The sequence below is a fragment of the Schistocerca gregaria genome, chromosome 1, assembly GCF_023897955.1.
Source record: "Schistocerca gregaria isolate iqSchGreg1 chromosome 1, iqSchGreg1.2, whole genome shotgun sequence".
NCBI classification, from domain to species: Eukaryota; Metazoa; Arthropoda; class Insecta; order Orthoptera; family Acrididae; genus Schistocerca; species Schistocerca gregaria.
In genome coordinates, this window is record NC_064920.1 from 258,062,497 (window position 1) to 258,082,430 (window position 19,934).

Consider the following 19,934-nt stretch of genomic DNA (forward strand, 5'->3'; position numbering starts at 1 on the left):
TAGACTTTGATGTAACTTCCAGTTGGACAGAACTTGCACAAAGTCGGGGAAATGCCTTTACCTATGGATAGGGGGAGTAGTAGGTAGGAGAGAGGGTGGGGGGCAGTGGATCGGCAGGAATTGTTGCAGGTGAAATCATGGCGCAAATGTAATGTCTTATCACCCATTGTAACACCCCTCCCTCTGTCTTCTCCCTCCCCCCTCCCACTCCTCCTGCCTGTCTCCGCAAGGGCATGCTCGTGCCTGTGTGTCTTCCCACGGGTCCACTTCCTCCCGTCACCCCCATTCCTTGCCAGGGAATGTGCTAATTTGATTGGGAGGGGTCAGTAATGAATTACCTCAGAAAACAATATAGTCTGCAAGCAAGATGGAGCAGCCATTTGGCAGAGGAGTGTCCATGCAAATAAGCCAGTCCAGGTCAGAATGTTGTTCATTTGCTGGACCAAGGAAGTTGAACAAAATTTCAGGGGGGTGGGGGTGGGTTGGTGGGTGGGTGGGTGGAGAGTGTGAGAATGAGTGTGAGAGTGAGAGTGAGAGTGAGTGAGAGAGAGAGAGAGAGAGACACTAGATCGCGTGTTGAGAAGAGAGAGAGAGAGAGAGAGAGAGAGAGAGAGAGAGAGAGGGGGGGGGGGGGGGAGGATACTTTATTATCGTGTACTTAGGCAGGCCAGGATAAGTAGTTCACATTGACCCTTAAGTGGCTGCTATTGAGGTGGTGTAATGCAGTCCTTACACATAGCTGCAGCCTAGACTGAACACTGCTAATAGCCTAACTTAATTATGTATCACCAGCTTTAAATATAGCTTGGTTTTTAAAACCACACTACTGATGAGTAAAGCCTGAAAATAAAAAATAAGTATAATGCTGGAAAACACCAGCTGCTCAGTAAATTGTGTGGAATGTCAAGTGAGATTAGACAAAGCCTTAATTCTATTTGTATTATATTCATCCACAGAGTAGTGTCAAATGTTGATTTATTGAAATATTAATAATATGTATTACAGGTGCAGGTTTAGAGAAGGACATGGAATTGCGAGTGTTGCAAACTGAACGTAGATTGCACCAGCCTCGACGAAGGATCCGGAAGTTTAAACAAGGCTCTACAGAGCTGCCGCAGACAGAACTTGTAAGGCTTCAGTGGAGAATATTACACTTTTTGGGGTCATTGAGATCTGATATCACTCCAGCTCTACTAGCTAATGATCCTCTTGCTGTCAACACTGCATGGGGTCACACAACACACCCTTCCTTTTATGCTGCCATTTAATGATATGAGGGCTACCATTTTTTTTGGTAAGTATTTCTTGTTATTCTTATGTGAAAGTTACCATCACCTTTCTATGTTCTTAGTATTTTAATAGTGAAAAGGTCCACTGAATGCAAACTGTAACTGTCACAGAAACTAAATTGATGTTAGAGAATTATAAAGAAATTAGTGTTGGCATTCAGTAGGTAATGATTTTTCTTCCTGTGTGCAAAGGGCATTACTATTGTTTTTTGTCAATACGTCTACACTAGATTTACAAGGAAAATTCATTTTTTTAAATGAGTTTTGGACTGCTTTTAGAAACTTCAACACCGTCTGTGGAATAATCTATACTGATCATCGGTAAAAAAACTTCTTGTCGCCTTTTCAGATTACATGTGGGTTGTGGAAGTGATGGACTACGTAATATAGTGGTGTGAGGCATATAATGATTCTCAAATACGGTACACTTTAAGCAATATTCTATTACAACAGAGTGGCTAAAAGTCTACGCAAATGTTGGCTGAATTGGTTACTGTAGGCCCCCCGCTTCCCTGTGGGGAAAACTACAGAACACAAAGTTTATAAAGGTTGTTTGCAGAACTAACAACAAAAGGTGTTTTGGATGTCAAATTTTAATCTTACAGCTAAACACCAAAAGAGTGAGTTAAAGCAAAAGTGAACTTGGTAGCAGGCCAGTTATAAATTGCAACTTAGCCTATATCGCTGTACAGGAGTCACATATAGCAGTAAAAAAATGTTTGACTGCCAGGGCAGACATCTAACGATACAAACTGATAGCTTATGTTATATCACATATATATGGCTCCCTAATTTACTCTCTTCAAGACAGTGGAATATAAAACAACTAACTGCTCCCATTGACATGAAATTGAAATCATCAGCATTGATATAATGGAAGGTACAGTAAAGATGGTACAGAAACAACCACGTGTAAGAATGCCAATTTCCTTCTCTACATACGAGGTGTGACTGGGAAGTTTTAAGAATGGGCTTGCAATTGTACAATGGTGGTACTTACATGCTACTGTGATGCATTCCTTCAAAATAGTCGCCTTCTGACTGAACACACAGACTCCAATGGTGTTTCCACTTTTGGAAACATTCCTGGAAATTGTTTTCCTGAAGTGTGTTAAGGACACTCTCCATATTTGGCTGGATGTCTTCGCTTCCATTTCAGTGAAAATTTCAGTTTAGGAAACAGGTAGAAATCTGCAGGGGAAAAATCAGGGAAATAAGGCAGTTGTGGAAGAACAGGAATTTTGAATTTGGTCAAAAATTCAACGATGGAGAAGGCACGATGAGTCGGAGCATTGTCACAGTGTAGCACCCAACTCCTGTCTTTCCACAATGCAGGCTTTTCTTCCGCACCTTTTCTTGCAAACGCTCAAGGACACATTTGTAGTATTTCTGATTGATTGTCTGTCATCCAGGGGTAAATTCATGATGCACAATGCTGGTAGACTCGGAAAAAAAAAAAAAAAAATCACCAACATTGTCTTCACCTTCAACCGACTTTGCCGCGCTTTTTTTGAGTCGTGGTGAACCTGGAGTCTTCTACTGTGAAGACTGCACTTTCGTTTCAGGATCATCTCCATATACCCACAATGTGTCACCTGTAATTACCATATTTAACAAATCTGGGTAATTCTTAGTCCAAATAATGAGTTCTTGGCACACTTCATGTCAGTACTGTCTCGGGTCACTAGACAACACTTTTGGAATGAATTTTGCGGACACTCAACTCATGTTCAGATCTTCAGTTAAAATTGACTGAACTGCATAGAAACTTAAATTATGTTCATCAGCAGTCTCCCTAATTGTAAGTCTATGATCAGAGTGCACTAAGTCGCGAACTTTCACAACATTTTCATTCATTTTTGGGGTGGAAGGATGGTCGGACCGTGGTTCAGATTCAAATGACTCGCGGCCATTTTTAAATCTGTTGAACCAGACAAAAAAATATTGACTGGCTCATACAATTATGTCCAAAAGCTGTTTTAATAGTTTGTAAGTCTCAGAAGCTGATTTCTCAGTTTCAAAACAAAATTTCTCACAAACTCGTTATTCCGTTTTTACGTCCATTTTCACACAGACTGACTCTGGCAACAAGCCCTAACAGACTCGCACTCAACCAGCAACCACAACGAACTGAATAAAGGAAATGCAGTTTCCTGTCAGAGGGCGTTCAAGTACGAGGTAGTGACTCACTCCCCACCCTCTGTGTACCTGCTCGCCAAACCAGTAAGCAGTTGCGGATCCATTCTTAAAACTTTTCTATCACACCTTGTATTCTTACTAATTGTCAAGGACTACATGTTGAAGCCCAACTGCCAACCCAACAACTGGGAATGTTACTTACATGTGGAAACTGTAGTGAATAATTTAGTTTTTGATGTGAAAAAAGACTTTAAGATCAGCAAACTGACAAAAATGACTGAGACCCAGATCTATGTATTGTTACAAAATGTAGTTTGTCTACCAGTTACACACACAAGAAACATGTTGTCTGGTTCTCACACACTTAGTAACAGCCAATTATACTTAATATTAGAATGTGACAGATCTTGGTTTGAAAATTTCAGGAACCAGGATGGAATTCTAGGAGAGCAAACTGGCAGTATTGTGCAAAATAAGTTGACTTAAATTTATTCTGAATAACATGTACTGCAGAAATCATTATTGCTTGCTAGTCCTGGTAACTTATATGGCCAAACGGAAATACTAATCATAGATGTAGAATAGATACGGAAAACCTTTATAGTGAATATCGACAAAGAGGTAACCTAAACATAGGAAAACAGATACGGTAGAAAATAAATGAGTCTCAGGGAGTTAAATGTGAAGAAATGATAGAAAATCTAAACTTCAGCCACAGCTATCAGAAAGCTTGGTCTCTCTTATGATGAATGGAGCAGAAACACACAAACTAAGCGAAGCATCTAAAGTAACTTCCCCTTAGAATGTCCACCACATTAAACACTGTGCAAAAAAGTTCTCATCGATCCACATTTTAAAAAGACCCTTAATCAAGAATTTGCAAGACATCGACAATGAACTAAAAGATGATAAAAAGTTTAGTATTTTAATTTAATTTAATTTTTTTTTATCAAGAGATTAATGCAGCAGTAAAATAGCTCAAAGTTAGAAAGGTTGCTGGAAATGATTGAATTTATCCAGAGTTTATTGAAATGTTGCTCCACAGGGTAGAAGATGGTTCACATTTTTGAACGTCCATGTGGTTCACATTTCTCAACTTCCAAACTCAAAGAATCCTACAGCAATTTAAATTATTTGAACAGTAGCATTTCTAAAACAAGGGAAACCTAGCAATGAGTGAGCTACTAATTATTACTAACAAAGAGATAGAGCCCCTCTATCTCTTTGTTAGTATTTGTTTTACACCAGTTTTTCCAGTAATCATTTAGATCACCTACTAACTATTAAACAGATTATTTTACAGCATAACATATACAGTTATTAACAGCACATTACCCTTAGAGCTGGCTGGATTCAGGTCAAACTGATTTGTCGTGATTAGGTCTTGGATGTAACTTAATTCATTGATATGAACTTATAATGAGACCAAAAAATTGTCACATTTGTTCATTTAACTGCAGCATGTGATAATTTATACGCACATAAACTACTACTTACTATGAAATGAACCTTAAGTTGTGCTAAGCTCAGTAAAATATTGGAGAATATATTTCAAAATTGCCGATTCAGAGTTAGTTTAAGAAAATGTTCAGGTAAATCACTTTAGATAAAAATGTACTGTCTCAAGGATCAGTGTTTTCTCACAGTCAGTTAACTTGTACACAGATGATATTCTGGTGACAACTCTTCAAAAGTTCTGCTGTGCAAATGATACTATTCTACCAGTACAAAGCAAATTTTTTGAAGAAGGTGAACAAACCGTACCAGGGGATGTACATACACTAAATGGATATTACGAGGGTAATCCCAAAAGTAAGGTCTCCTATTTTATTTATAAGTACATAGACCTGTTTATTTCTAGAATGGTTTACATCGATTTACAGCTTGAACATTTAGCTATTTTTTGACATAATCACCATTTCTGTCAATACATTTTTGTGGGCGCTGTGGCAGTTTTTGTGTGCCCATGTCATACCGGTTTGCCGCCGTGCTTTTCAGAAAGTTATGAAGCTCTCCTTTCACCTCGTTATTGGAGCTGAATCGCTTTGTGGCCAAATGTTCCTTTGACCTAGGGAACAGGTGATAGTCACTGGGTGCCAAGTCGGGACGATAGAGTGTGTGGGTGATTATGTTCCACTGAAACTGTTGCAGGAGAGCAACAGTTTGCCGAGTGATGTGTGGGCAAGCGTTGTCATGGAGGATGTGTGTGCCCTTACTCAACATGCCTCTTCTCCGGTTCTGAATTGCTCATTTGAGTTTTTTCAGAGTCTCACAGTAGCTGTCAGCATTAATTGTGGTCCCAGTGATTCAGCTCCGACAACGAGGTGAAAGATGATGTTCATAACTTCCTGAACAGTATGGCGGCAAGCTGGTGTGACATGGGCATACAAAAACTGCCACAGCATCATAAAAAATGCATTGACAGAAATGGTTATTATGTCAAAAAATAGCTAAAAGTTCAAGCTGTAAACTGATATAAACCATTGTACAAATAAACAGGTCTATGTACTTATAAAAAATAGGAGACCTTACTTTTGGGATTACCCCCATATAAACAATGGAGTTTTTGTCCCAGAAGCCAATAAACAAAAGAGATGTTATATTCCATGTAAACAACATAAGGACAATATCGACTTCTTTTGAGCTTTATTAAACTGCTACCCACATCCTAAATACAGTGTGCCTGGGTTAGGCATATCATTATATAAAATTTAATAACTTGAGACATTTATTGTTGGTTTGCTTTTGACAGTGAATGTGTGGTTGAATTGCTGGAGGATAGGTTTATAGGCCCATTCTTCTTTGTGGAGCCTACATTTTTGGCACAGTATGTCTGCGTATGTTGTTACACTAACTTCCTCATGATGTGACCTTTCTACAAGATGGTGGACCACACTCTTTTAAGAACATTGTGAGGGATTTTTTGGATCAAGAGTTCCCATGTTGCTGGATTGGGAGAGATTTTCAATTGATTACTTGGCCCTCTAGAAACCCAGACATTATGCCACTTGATTTTTTTTTTTAAAGTGGGGCTTTATCAAGAATAAAGTGTAGCCGATACCAGTTTGCACCATATCTGTACAATAGTGCATGAGCAGCTGTCTCAAATTTTAAGCCTTCAATGCTGCAAAACACTTGTAGAGAATTGAAATATGGATTAGATGTCTGTTGTGCCACAAATGATGCACATTTTGACGTGTTAGGAGTGTAAAAAAACATTTTGAGTTATCATACTTGTAGAAACATACTTCAGTGAATATCTCAATTACTTGTCAAGTTGTTATAGTTCATATTATTATGTATTTAACCCAGTTCTCTGTACATAGGCTTAATACGTAACTGCTCTCTGACATTTGGAAAACATCATGAAATAACTGAACAAAAACTTAAATGTTGAATGAAACAATATTATCAGAAAGCTGATTGGCACAAGCTAGGGGGTGTAATCAGACGCTTTACACATGGTGTCACAATTGATCATGTATTCTGTTGCTGAATACTGCATACTTGCTTGGTTTAGACAGAATCGTTCAGCAAGATTGGTGTCCAGTTAAAAAACACAGTGAGTATTGTTATTGACATCAAATCAAGATTAGTTCCCTGGCTTCATATCTTACCTAGTATGTCACCACCAGAACTTGGCCAACAGGCAATGTAAAGAGAATGCAATAAAATATACAAGGAATCAGTTCTTATAATCTCTCCAAACGACAAGATTCTTTCTTGTCTTCTGACATAGCATGCTTGGATTTAGAAAGCCTGTGTGGTATCTTGTCAGCCTCCACTGACCCACTCTTTGTGATTTAGAAGAGCACTGTTAAGCTAACTGGACACTAGGTACTTGACAAGGTCTGGCGAAACATACTGCCCCAACCATACCACCTATCGGCTTGCAGCTGCCAAGAAAGATCTAGAGCTGCATCAAGCAATCAGAACCAGGTTACAAGATTCAAAGCATCTCTTTATAAAGGGTTGAGTGTACACAGCCCAGAATGTGAGAATGGAGCAAAATATACAGTATTATTAGTGAATTCCCCTATAAGAATTCAAGGGACTTGAATGACCTCGTAAAGTGTTCTCCAAAGGCTGTTGTGTGGTTTACCTTCCTGTACACAGAGCTCTGCCATATTAACATCATTTCTGAATGTTTAAACGCTATAATTTTTTGCTAGTTCATTAGTATTCATATGTTTATTCTATATCTTTCTTCTCTGTTTTACTTCTCACATTTTTCTGTAGTTTTGCCATCACTAATTAAGTACTAGCTACCATGTAGGGCAGTAACATAATAGGTAAAAGTATTTAATGCAGGGTGAAGTTAGTTACCCAGTATGGCTTATAAGCAATTGATATTTAAGAGGAGATGATGGCAAAGAAAAATGTCCTTGAAATGGATCAGTGCTGGACTGAATAGGAAAAAGAATCCCGTAATGTTTGAATACTCCATTAGTAGTGTAGCGCTTGACACAGTCACGTCGATTAAATATTTGAGTGTAACATTGCAGAGCGATATGAAGTGGGACAAGCATGTAATGGCAGTTGTGGGGAAGGTGGATAGTCGTCTTCAGTTCATTGGTAGAATTTTGGGAAGCTGTGGTTGATCTGTAAAGGAGACTACTTATAAAACATTAATATGGCCTATTCTTGAGTACTGCTAGAGCGTTTGGGATCCCTATCAGGTCGGATTGAGGGAGGACATAGAAGCCATTCAGAGGCGGGCTGCTAGATTTGTTACTGGTAGGTTTTATCATCACGCGAGTGTTCTGGAAATGCTTCAGGAAATCAGGTGGGAGTCTCTGGAGGAAAGGAGGTGTTCTTTTCGTGAATCCCTACTGAGGAAATTTAGAGAACAAGCATTTGAGGCTGACTCCAGTACAATTTTACTGCCGCCAACTTACATTTCACGGAAAGACCACAAAGATAAGAGACATTAGGGCTCATACAGAGGCATATAGGCAGTCATTTTTCCCTCATTCTGTTTTGGAGTGGAATAGGGAGAGAAGATGACAGTTGTGGTACAAAGTACCCTCCGCCACGCACCGTATGGTGGATTGTGGAGTATGTATGTAGATTTAGATGTAGATAGGCCACATATAACTTTCGTGATACATGTAGTATGATGGTGCGTCGCCACCACCGTCATCAAATCCATTTGTGATAAGATACACTAGATACTACTTAGCTAGCAGACATTATAAGAGCATGCTGGAAATAAAGTGAAAATCAATCTAACACATTTTTCACTTTAAGTTCAGTATGAAGTTTGTGCTAACAATATCATCATTTTCTTTCTTAACAACATTTGTATACAATGAGAGTAATTGCTCCTTGTCTCTAATTTGCTGAGAGATTAAATTCTCTCTCAGCTTAGAACATTTGTTTCATAGAAAGTTGTTCATATTGTTTTTATTTATTTTTAGATACAATTACAGGAAAATAGTCCTTTTTCTTACATTGTTTTTGTCAGTAGGTCATATGAGCCTAAGAAGCTTTCAGCATAGTCAAGAATAGCCAATATCACATGTTCAACTGAAGTTAAATGGAATCATACAAATGAAAGTTTTCTGATGCTAATCTGCTGGTTCAAAACCTGTAATGGTGCTGTTTATGCTAAATAGCATTATCAATAGTGATTGATTAATTGCTGTTTTTACATTTTTGTTAATTAATTTGTAAAAACCTAATCTCTATCCATATCACAGGATTTTACAAAATGCATAAACTGTGCTGCCTGTAAAAACATTATTACAGATTGCACAATGTTGTGGCTTTTGTAAAATTCATGTGAGCTCTTGACCAGCAGCTAAACACGAAATCATATCACATCACAGTTGATGATAGTCATGCAATAATAATTGTGTGACTGTAGATACAACATAAGTATCTTGTGTCAGTATTTTATTTGTAGTTGTTTTTCAGAGGTTGTGTATCTTTTATGTGCTATTTTTGTTTAGACCAATTCCTGCCAAGGATTATTGACCTTGCGTTGAATTCGGGTGACCGGAAAACTCGAGTGGTATCTTGTGAGCTCCTACAGGCTGTTGTAATGCTAATGCTTGGAATGAGTGAGTATTGTTCAGTTATCAAGTGCGAAGAATTTTGTGTTATCTTTGCCTTATTCTAATACCTTGTGAAAGTTATGGCTGTGAATTTTTCTCTCTGAATTCTAAATTGAACTTAGACGTTTTCCTTCCTAATACTTGAGTTAAAATATTTTTCTGTGGGATTTAAATTAGCCATATGTTACGCATTTTCCTTGCACATAAGAAGATGTAGATAAATAATTACCTCGGCTGTCTTCTGATTTTTCTTCTCTCTTTTCACAAAAATAAATGAAACAAGCAACAGTTGTAAAAGATAACATATTTCAGATTGGATAGAAGTGTCCTTAGCTATTTAAGTAATCATGGGATAAAAAATGAACTGATTGTATGGGATTGTTGGCTGGGAGGCCCCATCCGGGGAAGTTCGGCCGCTGAGTGCAAGTCTTATCTCAGTTGACGCCATATTGGGCAACTTGCAGTCCAGTGATGAGGATGAAAATGTTGATGACAGCACATGATCCGAGGAAATCTCCAACCCTGCTGGGAATCGAACCTGGGCCCGCTACATGGAAGGCTTGCATGTTACCACTCAGCTAGTCTGTTGGACAATCATAAGATATCTTTTTAACTATGGGTGGTTAAGTAGTCACTTTGTTGATCTCCTAAAAGCCCCACACACTGCTCTGAAAACAGACCCAGAAAGTCATCCTATTAGAAGTGTGATTCCCTCGAGGTGATCACTGGTGATCACCATCAGCCCCTGGGCAGTAGTAATAAAATGACCAACCATTGCCAGTTGGGAAAATACGGAGGTGGTGCTTCTGTAACTCTTGTACTGTGATTGTGGATCTAGGATCCCGAGAGGTTACAACTCCATATTGTCCTGCTCATGTTACTCCTGATTCTAAGCCAATGAGTATAGGACCCATGTTAATCATACAACAGTATACACGTTAAGCTTCCTTTCCCAACATTTGATGAGTGGCACTGAGGACACTTTCATTTTAATTCTGCCACACATTTCACTGCCGGTGTAGGTCAGTTATCCTCATATAAGGTAAATGATAGTTGACAGACAGTTTTAGTAGTAAATGATGCGTGGCCTGTTCTAGAACTGTGGCATGGTAATCTAACAAATTCTGACATTCAAATGATTGCTCATGCATTTATCCATAACTTGGTTTTATTCACATTGGTGAGCTCTCTCACTACTTTTGACTAGTCTGTGCCAAGGATACTCACATGCTAAGTCTATCACCTATCTCTGTTGTCAGTATGTGCTTCTGTTTTACATGGACGGTACTAGGTGTTACAGCACTCCATCTGCGTGGTGAGCTGAGTGAGTGGCAGTTGTTTCCCATCACTCACTGTCCACACAGCTTTCAAAGTGTATTAGTGTGACTTAACATATATGTGATGCCATCTATGTGACTGAGGGAACATGAACGTTAACTATATCACAACATAGTGCGAGCCTGTGGAGAGCATCAGTGCTGTACACCCGACAATATTGTGGCATTTTTACATCTACATGATTTTCACCTGGCTGTGCAAGCTACACAAGTGACTGAGCCATAAGTGCTGGGTGAATGCCATGCGGGTTGGGTGTGCACTTGCTGTGACCTACTTGTTAATGCACAGATAACTTCAGGGATGAAAACCATGTGGCTTATCCATTTACCTTGTTGTGATCCTAAAGGGCTCTCTGGTGCTAGTACAGCCCACAATTGTGACTAATTTCCAACTTGTATCATGTATTATGGATGAACACCTAACGTAAATTATAATTTCTTAAGTCATAATAGCTTATGAATTTATGAGGTCTTATTATAAACTGAGAGGGCAATGGGATATCCAGTGAATGCACTTAAAGCTCTTGGTGTAATTTTCCAGTTGTCAGAATCTGGATTTTCGCTATATATGTGAACAGCTCATTATAATGACATGTGAAAACCAGATCCATAGTAAAATAAATAAATAAATAAAGTGGCTTGTTTACAGAAAACCTTGCTTATGAAGTAACGGACCAATCTCAATCAAGAAAGTGCCCTTTCTTCATGGGGAAGGCAGTGAGAGAGACATTGAGATTAAAGTGATAAGATATATACCATAACCAGAGCTAAGAAAGAGTTGAAACTGTGCAGTTTCCAGCAATGACAGCATCATGTGTGTCAGTACTGTAAGAGATTCTTCAAAGGCAGATGTTTACAGTTTTGAATTTAAACATTGCAGTTTGTTGTATGTGTTGCTTTAGCTGTGGAGAGTGACTAATAAATTTGTTTAATGGAGTAGGTAAAGAAAACCTATTTGCTAAGCAAAGGCTGTAGAAAACACACACAAAAGTTTAGGAGATGTACAAGCTTTCGAAGCCAGTGGTTCCTTCTTCTGGAAGAAGGCTTCAAGAAGGAGGAAGAGGGACGAAGGAAAAGGACATGTGAGGTTTAGGAAATAGGGAGAATTACAGAAAACTGACCCAGGGGGTTCTGGATGACTTTTCCACAACTCTCCCCATTTCCTAAACCGTGCCAGTCCTTTTCCTTCCCGTTCCACCCCTTTGTCAGAAGGAGAAGCTACAGACTCCAAAAGCATGCACATTTCCTTAACTTGTGTGTGTTTTTGTTCTCCTGCTGCCCATGGGTGAGTAGATTTATTTATCTATACAGTTAATTTATATTTCCAACAAATTGTATATTAATTTTGTGTGTTGTTTAATTTGGAATTTTCGACCATAGTTTCTCCATGGCAGCAGCTGACTCTCATTCGTACTGTTACTAATCTTAAGTTGCTCTGCAGCTGTGGTAGTCACTTAGAATTCAGTGTATTTTTTTTAAGTTGCTGTGACTTATTTTATATTTTACTAATTGGGAGATGATTAAGAGCAAGAGTGCATTTAATATGCTATTGTGTTTTCTTTTGACAGAATGGCACAGAGAAGAGGAAACAAAAGCTGAATTATTCAGGAGAATAATATCTGCTGTCATAAAACTGGGATGTGATACTGATCAAGTAGTTCTACAGATTTTTTATCCACTTGCTTTACAAATGATTCACTGGTACAGCAGCAGATTCCAGTACAATACCAAATATTGTATAATTGTTGTTGAAGCAATAATGGTGAGTTATTGTAGAACTAATATTTTGTGATAATTATTTTGGAAACTGGCAGAGTATGAAGTGTGTCACCTGCATTTGAAATCTTGCTGGAACTCTCTAACGGGGGATATCTTTTCTTCTTTAGTATTGTTAAAAAAATGGTAACAGATGAGGTTGATTTGCAAAAACTAACTGAAAAATGTGGAATTACTTAGAAAAAGAAAAGAGAATAGAAAAAGTGAAAAAATGCCTCTTGAAAATAGTGACAATGGTTGATCAAACTGTCTACAGGTGTACTCCAGGTTCATGTTCAGCAGGCGTAATATCTCGGCAGTCAGACATGTTGCTAATGACAGGCGAACTGACATACTCTGAGTGTATGGGGGACTTCTATCCCTTCCCCCACACAGATAACTCCTTACACCACTCCTACTCAGGGTTGTGCGTAGGTAGGAGAGGAGTCAGTTGTATCAGCTACTCTTCTCAGCAACAACTGTTTCGGTGTCCAGTTGTGGCAGTGTAAACGTAAGCCCTCCATCCATCCTGGCTGCTGCACATTGTCTTTGTTGAGAGGATAAGACACTCTGTAAACACAGTGAAGGGGTGGCCAGGGTTGCCAGAGGGCCTACATCTGCACTGCTTCATCCAGAGCAACGTGCTGGGATTTGTGACGATCATCATTAATGCACCTTTCTCTTTAGCCACTGGTACATGCCCTTTGGTGTGGATTGTGTCCAGAACGGTGGCGACTTGTCAGACTGCTGAAATATTATACCAGTTGGAAACTGTGAACTGACAGTACACATATGAAATATTTGCTCAACTAATATGCCAGGAGTTACTGAAGACTCACAGTAGTGCTGATGTGTCAGTACCAGTCTTGATCACTCGGGTCAGCCATATTGCAAGCTGTTACCTCTGACACAAGCGGAGTTCTTCTAGTGAAATTAGTGTGTGCCTTCCCCTATCCTCGTAAATTAACACTACCTCTCTTGTCCTTATTGGCACATACTTCCATAGGGCTCCCTGCTTTATCAGGTAAGGGTGGATGGAGAAAATTTTATGGGTGTGGTCATTTGCAAATGAGAACTGAACCAGCACATAGATGTTCTAGCCCTTTCTAACTTCCACTGTTGCTACATTGTTGTACAGTTATGTTTGTTTGCTTGGCTCTGCAATTAGTCCCAACCCTATAGATAATTCTGTCTGAACCTTTTGCATGATGGCCAGGTACTGCCCTGATAATGCTGGATTGAACTTTCTGTGCACTGCACAGTGTATGACTTTGTGTAACTCAGTCACTTCCACCTGAGCATCCCATATGCTGTTGGCTATCGATTGTAAAAGCCTTGCGACCATCACCCTTGTGTTTAGTGAATTGAATGGGTCTGTATAACCTCCATATCCTATTTCACTGTGTCAGCTGGTGTCCTTACAGACTCTGTTAGTTCAGCTGTCACCTTCTACAAAGTACTTGGCATATTTAGTACATGCTACTCAGAGTTTGACAACTATGTAGTGTGCCTTTCTAGGACTATCTTCAACTTCCACTATTCTACTCATGATGCCATTCATGTTGTGGATATCATTGATATCAGAAACCTGAATACTGTTTTAAGTATTTTCCCAACAGCATCTAACCATCCCATCTTGCATCTATCCGAGGCTCATGGTACTATATCTGTGCCTTGCTACAGTTGCCCCATAATGACTTGTAGGGCATATGCATTCCTTGGTATTCTCTCCCTACTTCTCCGAACACTCCTGTCCTTCCACCTTCCAATGTAATTTCGAAAACATCTCCTCCAACCTCCGAATCTCATTCCTCATTTCCTCTGTACTGTAAGTCAGCCTTAGCAGCCATCAGTGACTGGTGACAATAACGTCCTCTTGCCTAGCGAATATCACCCCATTCCAGATGGTGGTTCTGCAGTGCTCCAAGTCCACTCCCAGTGAAGAAGTGTAGCACTGCCAGGATTAAGACGTGACTTACCCCTGTCTCTGGCACGCAGTCAATTTGGGAAAGGGAACTTTAACTATTCCCCCTGTCCCTTTTGAATGATCTGATGCTGCCCCTCCCTCTCCGAGCATACTGTCTCTAATGAAAAGACAAAACTCTCTGGCATAAGAAAATAACTACAGTAATTACAGCAACCTATATTATTTTCCATACCCTCTATACAAATGAAATCACACTGCAATGTAATTACCAGTTCATATTCCTACCTGCACACCACCACCTTATCTAACGTTGCAATCCAATAATTTTTTTCAATATGTACATTAAAGCACACTAAAATGATACTTGACAGTTCCTTTTCTTGCATTTGTGGTCTTAATGCATATCATAGGCATAGGTCACCCAAGAACCTTTCGCACTCCGCTCTTGTTAGTTTCCTCTGCACTTATCATAGTGATGAGTGCCAATACCTTGGCATTTAGTCTAGAACACATTGAAATGGTTTTAGGCACCCAACGTGAACTATAATCATCCATATTGGCAATTGTAGCTTGACATTTACTGGTGACATCATCTTGCTCACCTGGTATGGCGTAACATACTTTTTTGTCTTACCCTTTGGTGTATACAGACAAGATAGCATCACCGACAGGCATAGTCTATATTCCAGCAATTTCTCTGTACATTTCCCTGCTTTTCATGACACTCCATGGTTTTGGTGTTTCCATACTCTCTTCATTGTCTTTGCAAAATTCTGTACTGGCTCTCAGTTCCTCTAGATTTTCTGTTTGATTACATCAAATGGTGCAGGCCTCTTCCTCCTGTACATTACCTTATCTGTAGAAATCCCAGTGCTGATGTGCACTTTGGTGTTACATGCTGTCACTACATATGATAAATAAACATCCCAATAATCATAGTAAACAAACATCCTACCAATAGTACAAGGTATGTATTCTATATCTAAAAACAAATATGATATGACTTACCAAACGAAAGCACTGGCATGTCGATAGACACATAAACACAAACATACACACAAAATTCAAGCTTTCGCAACCAACAGTTGCTTCGTCAGGAAAGAGGGAAGGAGAGGGAAAGACAAAAGGATATGGGTTTTAAGGGAGAGGGTAAGGAGTCATTCCAATCCCGGGAGCGGAAAGACTTCCCCTAGGGGGAAAAAGGACAGGTATAGAGGTGCCGCCGCTCATACCTCACCTGTCATTCAACAACATATTTGTGCCTGTCCTTTTTTCCCCCTAAGGTAAATCTTTCCGCTTCCGGGATTGGAATGACTCCTTACCCTTTCCCTTAAAACCCACATCCTTTTGTCTTTCCCTCTCCTTCCCTCTTTCCTGACGAAGCAACTGTTGGTTGCGAAAGCTTGAATTTTGTGTGTATGTTTGTGTTTGTTTGTGTGTCTATTGACATGCCAGCACTTTGTTTGGTAAGTCATATCATCTTAGTTTTTAGATATATTTTTCCCACATGGAATGTTTCCCTCTGTTTCTATTCGAGGTATGTATTCTGTTCTACCTGGAGTGATTAATAGCTTCCGAACCAATAACAAATGACATAACTGCTTCATCAAATCTGACATGAAGTTAGTACTTTTTTCTGTGACTACCGTCTCAGACACACCAAAATTCAGCAATCAGTTATTCACGATGTCCTGTACCACCATAGTTGCTTGTTGATTTGGAATGGCAACCATTGCTATTATCACGAGAATGATGAATAGCAGTCAGAATGTAATGGTTTTATGGTGGCATCTCCTAAAAGGTCGTAAAATATTCATTTCTATCATTTCAATAGGTAAGGTTGTCTCAGGTAACCTCTGTAGTGGTTCTTGCTGATGGCCCTGATCTGCTCACTGTGCACACGAGACACAATTCCATATGTACTGGTCTACATTGCTTTCGCTTGTCCTCTATTTGCAACACTCTGCCACCCTCCGATCCCCCGCACTGTGACCTCCTTGCATAGATAGCATCCAACTGCATGGTTCCTTCAATACCTTCTCTTTCAGCTCAGTGGGTACTAGAGTCCCCATCACCAGCTTAGTTGACCTACATAGCAACCTGTTGCACACAAGGTACCGTTGCTGTGTTGTTTACTGCTTTCAGTCTGCATCAGCAACTTGGGCTTTCTGCCGCTCTGCAAGGCAGTGATCCAGAGCTTACTCTATCAAGACTTTCCTCTCAGACTGTGCACATTCCCATGTTTCTTCCATGGTTTATGAATCACTTCAAAGTCAAACTCCCTTAGTCTTGATGCCCATATCAAGTCTGCTTGAAGAATCATTTAACACAAACAAACGATTTTATACTGTGATCCGTTATCACCCTGAATTTTTTACCATAAAGATATCTAAAATATGAGTTCTGTGTATTAAATTCGACATCTCCATTGCCAAGTAATTCTTCTCAGCTTCTATAGGAATTACTCCACAATGGAGGAGAGGTTAAAGCCACAGCATGTTCCTCACTATGTATTACCTGCCCCAAAACACACCCCAATACTAGATTGGAAACATGACGTGACAGTACCAAACCTTTTCACAGTCTGGAAAGATCAACACTGGACTTGATGTCAAAACCTCTTCAGCATCTCAAATGTGGCCTCATGTTCTGTTGCTTACTGAGATTTCACATCTTTTTGTACTGACTGCATAAGCACTTGTGTAATATCTGTAAATCCCTTTGTGAATTTTCTATAGTAATGGGCCAACCCCAAGAATGATTGAAATCTGAACTTGTCTGAGGAGTCAGATAATCTCCCACAGCCTGTGGTAACATGGGGTCCATTTTTACCCCCTCTCAACTAATACATCCCATATAACTCACTTATTTCAGGGCAAAATGACACTTCTCCTTACTTAATGCAAGATGCATGGGACATAATCTCTTAAGAACTTGCCTTAATTGCTGCATATGCTCCTTCAGATAACACAGCTATATTGTCAAGGTACACTGTACATTGTTGAGGTTTCAAACCCCTTAGTACTCATCCAACAACCATTGAAACATGGCTGATGCCTTTTTTAAACCGAATGCCATTGACCGATACTGCTAATGTCCACAGAGAATGGAAAACATATTCTTTGGCTGATCATCTTGGACACTTCTGATATATGGTACTCACATCGTATATCCAATATAGAGAAGTACTGGTACTGCCCACAGTTAACAAGGGTTTCCATATGTTGGATATCAAGTAGACCTCTGTTACTATTTTGCTATTTGGATGCTGATAGCTACAACAAAATCTATACTATTTTGTTCTGTCATCTGATTATTTTCGAAGACAACGTCGGCAGTTGCTCCCTAAGGGCTAGTGCTGTGCTCTGTTATGTTTCGACATGATGCTTGAACAGAAAGTGTAGCCTCAGGGCTTTCACTGTAACCCTCACTTAAGGGGAGCCGTAACGATCCACCTCCTCCATGTTAATTTTAGCAAATAGAAGGAACATTTTTTTTCTAAAACCATTAAAAATATTGCTCTGAAATATGGACTACATGTTCAGTAAATATTCTCTACAAAGTTATAATGTCATGTTAAGAAACATTTATTGGTTTTTGTTTTACAATTTTTGTAAACAGATGCTAATTTTTTCTCCAAAATTTTACACTTTTTCTTCTATAACTCTTGAATTATACAATTTTTTTTACAATTTGATATAAAAATGAAGGTAAAGAAGTAAACAATATTGTGTGTAAATTTCATTGATACACTGTTAGCAGTTTTTGCGAAAATGTTCCTCAAAGATGAAAAAGTTACGGGAAATGGCTTCCAAAGATTCTTAATACATTCCTGCCCCATATGATGGATTATCAGCATCATCTTTTTTTCCCAGTGTTAGTTTCCTTTTCACTGGTCTTTTCTTCCCTTTTGCTGCATGTTGTAGGCTTTTGTCTCTTCTTCCTGCACCTCTTCGTCTTTCATCGTCAATTAGGTGCATTGTGGAAATGGTGCCATGTCCTGGTTGGAAACCTAAAAGTTTCAGCACGTCACATTTGATAATGTTTCCTTCATTGTATGTCGTCACTGCATCATACACTCCAAAATGCAATGTTTTTATCTGTACAAACACTCTTTTGGGAATCCTAATCCAAATTAAATTATTTACACTTTCATTTGGAATTTGTGTTGTCCCTTGTAAACACTTTTCCAATAAACTTGGCTGTGATAAATGTCTGAATGTGGGCTTAATTACATCAAATAAAGCATTTTGGCAAACTGTTTTTATGGGCATATTCCTTTCGTGATTGGTACTTACACCATGAGTCATCACCTGTGGGGCACAGTGCATGTTGTGGGTGCTCATTTGTTGATGCAGTATGAAAAAATAATGCCCATACTGCTCTCCCCATCTGCTCAATGCTTCTTGTATTTTGTGTGATTGCACACCTATAATACCTCTGCAATCTATTAATTGCTTCATCTGTCAATCTTCCTCTTACTCCAAGGGTCTTACCATCACTAAACTTCTGGGACCCTAATGTCTGCTTTACTTTCTGCAAGTGAGTCCCCATGTTGTTCTGCACAAGTCCAATGCACTCCTGTTTCTTAATTCACTTAGAAGGGTGAAACTTTATTTGCTATATTCAGAAAACTCCAAATTATTTTATAATGGAAAAAAACGTGAATTTTGTCATTTTCATTGTTCTGGCTCCCCTTAAATGAGACAACACTTGTACACACTCCTGAGATTGTTCATATCCAACCAGAGAAACCAATAATGCAAAACCTACAGACTTCGCATCGAAAAGTACTTCGCACATTGCACATCCCTATTGCTATATCTATTTCCTCGAGCTCAGTAACTATCCTGACGGCAGTGTTTAGATCTTTCTGGGTACCTTTGTTAAACATGTTAGGAGGCATGGACCTCAGGAAGGTATCTAGTGTTCTCCATCCAGTTTCTTTGAGGATAATCTTGTTTGCTTCATTGCTGTCGGCCAGTTCTTCTCATGCATATTGACCTTCTTTATCCTGTCATCAGTGAAACTCTCCACTGACTCATTCTGTTTCTGTGACATTCCACTCAGTAGGTCACAGAATGCTGAAGACCTTCTTTTAATTGCTCAAATGTTAGTGCATTCCTCAACCCCACATGATATCTAACAAATGATTTGCAGGATGCTCATGGGAGCATATGGGGACATGAATTGAGTGGGGGGGGGGGGGGGGGGGGTTAGGGCAACTAGGAGCAATTGACAGGTTAGATGGAGGGGAGGGGAAAAGGAGAGAAGCAAAGGAGGGGGGGGGGGGGGAAAGACTACGGGTGTGTTGGTGGATTAGAAGGTTTTGTAATGCTGGATTGAGAGCAGGGAAGAGGGTAGGTGGGTGAAGGACAGGGACTAATGGAAATTGGGTCAAGGGAGCTGGGGAATGCAGGCTATATTG

At 39.4% G+C, this 19,934-nt stretch overlaps 1 protein-coding gene across 1 annotated transcript in view; it reads left to right on the forward strand.

The window, feature by feature from the left end:
* LOC126341345 (DNA-dependent protein kinase catalytic subunit-like) overlaps positions 1-19,934 on the forward strand; it is a 526,946-nt gene that overhangs the window by 130,967 nt on the left and 376,045 nt on the right. The window contains exons 14-17 of the mRNA XM_050001770.1: positions 1,006-1,259; positions 5,075-5,240; positions 9,383-9,493; positions 12,393-12,586. Coding sequence (XP_049857727.1) covers positions 1,006-1,259; positions 5,075-5,240; positions 9,383-9,493; positions 12,393-12,586 — 725 coding nt within the window. The remainder of the gene's footprint in view (positions 1-1,005; positions 1,260-5,074; positions 5,241-9,382; positions 9,494-12,392; positions 12,587-19,934) is intronic.